Raw genomic sequence first — 1932 nt, 5'->3', positions numbered from 1 at the left:
TGACCAACCAAGAGATGATCTTTGGAGAACATCCTTCCATAGTTGGACAGTGACCTATCAGGAGATGTTCTTCAAGGAACATCTTGACTTGGTTGGACATTGACCCAGGAGATGTTCTCCTTCAAGGAACATCCTTCCATGGTTGGACATTGACCCACCAGTAGATGTTCACCAAGATGATTTGCCCATTGACCCAGTTAGATGTTCCTCTCCCAGGTACCACCAGTGATGATCACCCTCATGGTTTCATCAACCTCTTGGGTCTCTTGGAAGGTGATGGGACAACCTCCAAACCTTATCGTTGCACCGTATGTCAGAAGACCTTCAAGCAAAGCTCCAACCTCATCGAACACCAGAGGACCCACACTGGAGAACGTCCCTTCACCTGTCCTCAATGCCAGAAGAGCTTCACCAGAAGCTCCACTTTGGTTGAACATCTTCGGATTCACACCGGTGAGAAACCTTTCACCTGCTCCATCTGCTCCAGGTCCTTCACCAGAAGCTCCACTTTGGTTGAACATCATCGTAGTCACACCGGTGAGATGCCCTTTACCTGTCCTGAGTGTGGAAAGACTTTTGGTAGAACATCCAACTTGGTGAAACATCTCAGAACTCATACTGGTGAGAAACCATATGGTTGTGGACATTGTGGGAAGACCTTCAGCTTGAGTTCCAACTTGGTCAAACATCAAAGGACCCATAGTGGTGAGAAACCATTTCCTTGTGGACAATGTCCTAAACGTTTCAAGAAGAAGACTCATTTGATGTCCCACCAAAGGATTCACACTGGAGAAAGACCTTACAGGTGTGAAGAATGTGACAAGTCCTTTGGTCAAAGCTCAACCTTGATAGAACATCAGAGGACACACACCGGGGAGAGACCTTTCCGTTGTGGACATTGTGGGAAGAGCTTCTGCGTCAGCTCCAACTTGGTCAAACATCAACGGATCCATACCGGGGAGAAACCCTACGGTTGCGGGCGCTGCGGGGAGACCTTCCGCTACAAACCCCAGGTCACCAGGCATCTCAAGGTCCATCTTCAGGAGGATCAAGCTTGTGGTTCATAAAAACCAACCACCTTGGAGATGGTCATTAGGATGAGATGGACACCCAACATCTGGTGGCATCATGGTGGCATCAACATCATGGCGTCAATGAAGGAACATGAGATGGTGTCCATCATGGTGTGGTTGAACTTGGTGTGTGGTTTCTGCTCCAGCTTGGAGATGGACCAGAGACACTTTGAGGACTCACCATGGTGGGATGGAGATGATGGACACCAACGTCTTCATGGTGGGAACCATTGGTGGGATCCATCATGACATCAACATCATGGCGTCAATGAAGGAACATGAGATGGTGTCCATCATGGTGTGGTTGAACTTGGTGTGTGGTTTCTGCTCCAGCTTGGAGATGGACCAGAGACACTTGGAGGACTCACCAGGATGAGATGGAGATGATGGACACCAACGTCTTCATGGTGGGAACCATTGGTGGGATCCATCATGACATCAACATCATGGCGTCAATGAAGGAACATGGGATGGTGTCCACCATGATGTGGTTGAACCTGGGGTGTGGCTTCTGCTCCAGCTTGGAGATGGACCAGAGACACTTGGAGGACTCACCATGGTGGGATGGAGATGATGGACACCAACATCTCCATGGTGGGATCTCCATTGACATGGAATCATGGTGTCAACGTCATGGTGTCAACATCATGGTATCGATGAAGGAACATGGGATGGTGTCCACCATGATGTGGTTGAACTTGGTGTGTGGCTTCTGCTCCAGCTTGGACATGGACCAGAGACACTTGAGGGACTCATCAGGATGGGATGGACACCAACATCTCCGTGGTGGGATCTCCACTGACGTGGCATCATGGCGTCAACATCATGGTGTCAATGAAGGAACATGGGATGGTGTCCA

At 49.4% G+C, this 1932-nt stretch overlaps 1 protein-coding gene across 1 annotated transcript; it reads left to right on the top strand.

The window, feature by feature from the left end:
- The first annotated feature begins 176 nt into the window (after positions 1-176).
- On the top strand, positions 177-1067 carry LOC104524536 (gastrula zinc finger protein XlCGF52.1). Its single transcript, XM_010167454.2, has one exon. The coding sequence runs from the start codon at positions 177-179 to the stop codon at positions 1065-1067; it is 891 nt and encodes a 296-aa protein (XP_010165756.2).
- The last annotated feature ends 865 nt before the right edge of the window (positions 1068-1932 follow it).

This window comes from Antrostomus carolinensis, unplaced genomic scaffold, assembly GCF_000700745.2.
Source record: "Antrostomus carolinensis isolate BGI_N321 unplaced genomic scaffold, ASM70074v2 scaffold95, whole genome shotgun sequence".
Taxonomy (NCBI): Eukaryota; Metazoa; Chordata; class Aves; order Caprimulgiformes; family Caprimulgidae; genus Antrostomus; species Antrostomus carolinensis.
The sequence above is the reverse complement of the archived record's forward strand: the minus strand, read 5'-3'. Positions and strand labels throughout refer to the sequence as shown.

Bases quoted from the DNA above. Each gene is read 5' to 3' on its own strand.
- LOC104524536 (XM_010167454.2), top strand. From the start codon at position 177: ATGATTTGCCCATTGACCCAGTTAGATGTTCCTCTCCCAGGTACCACC.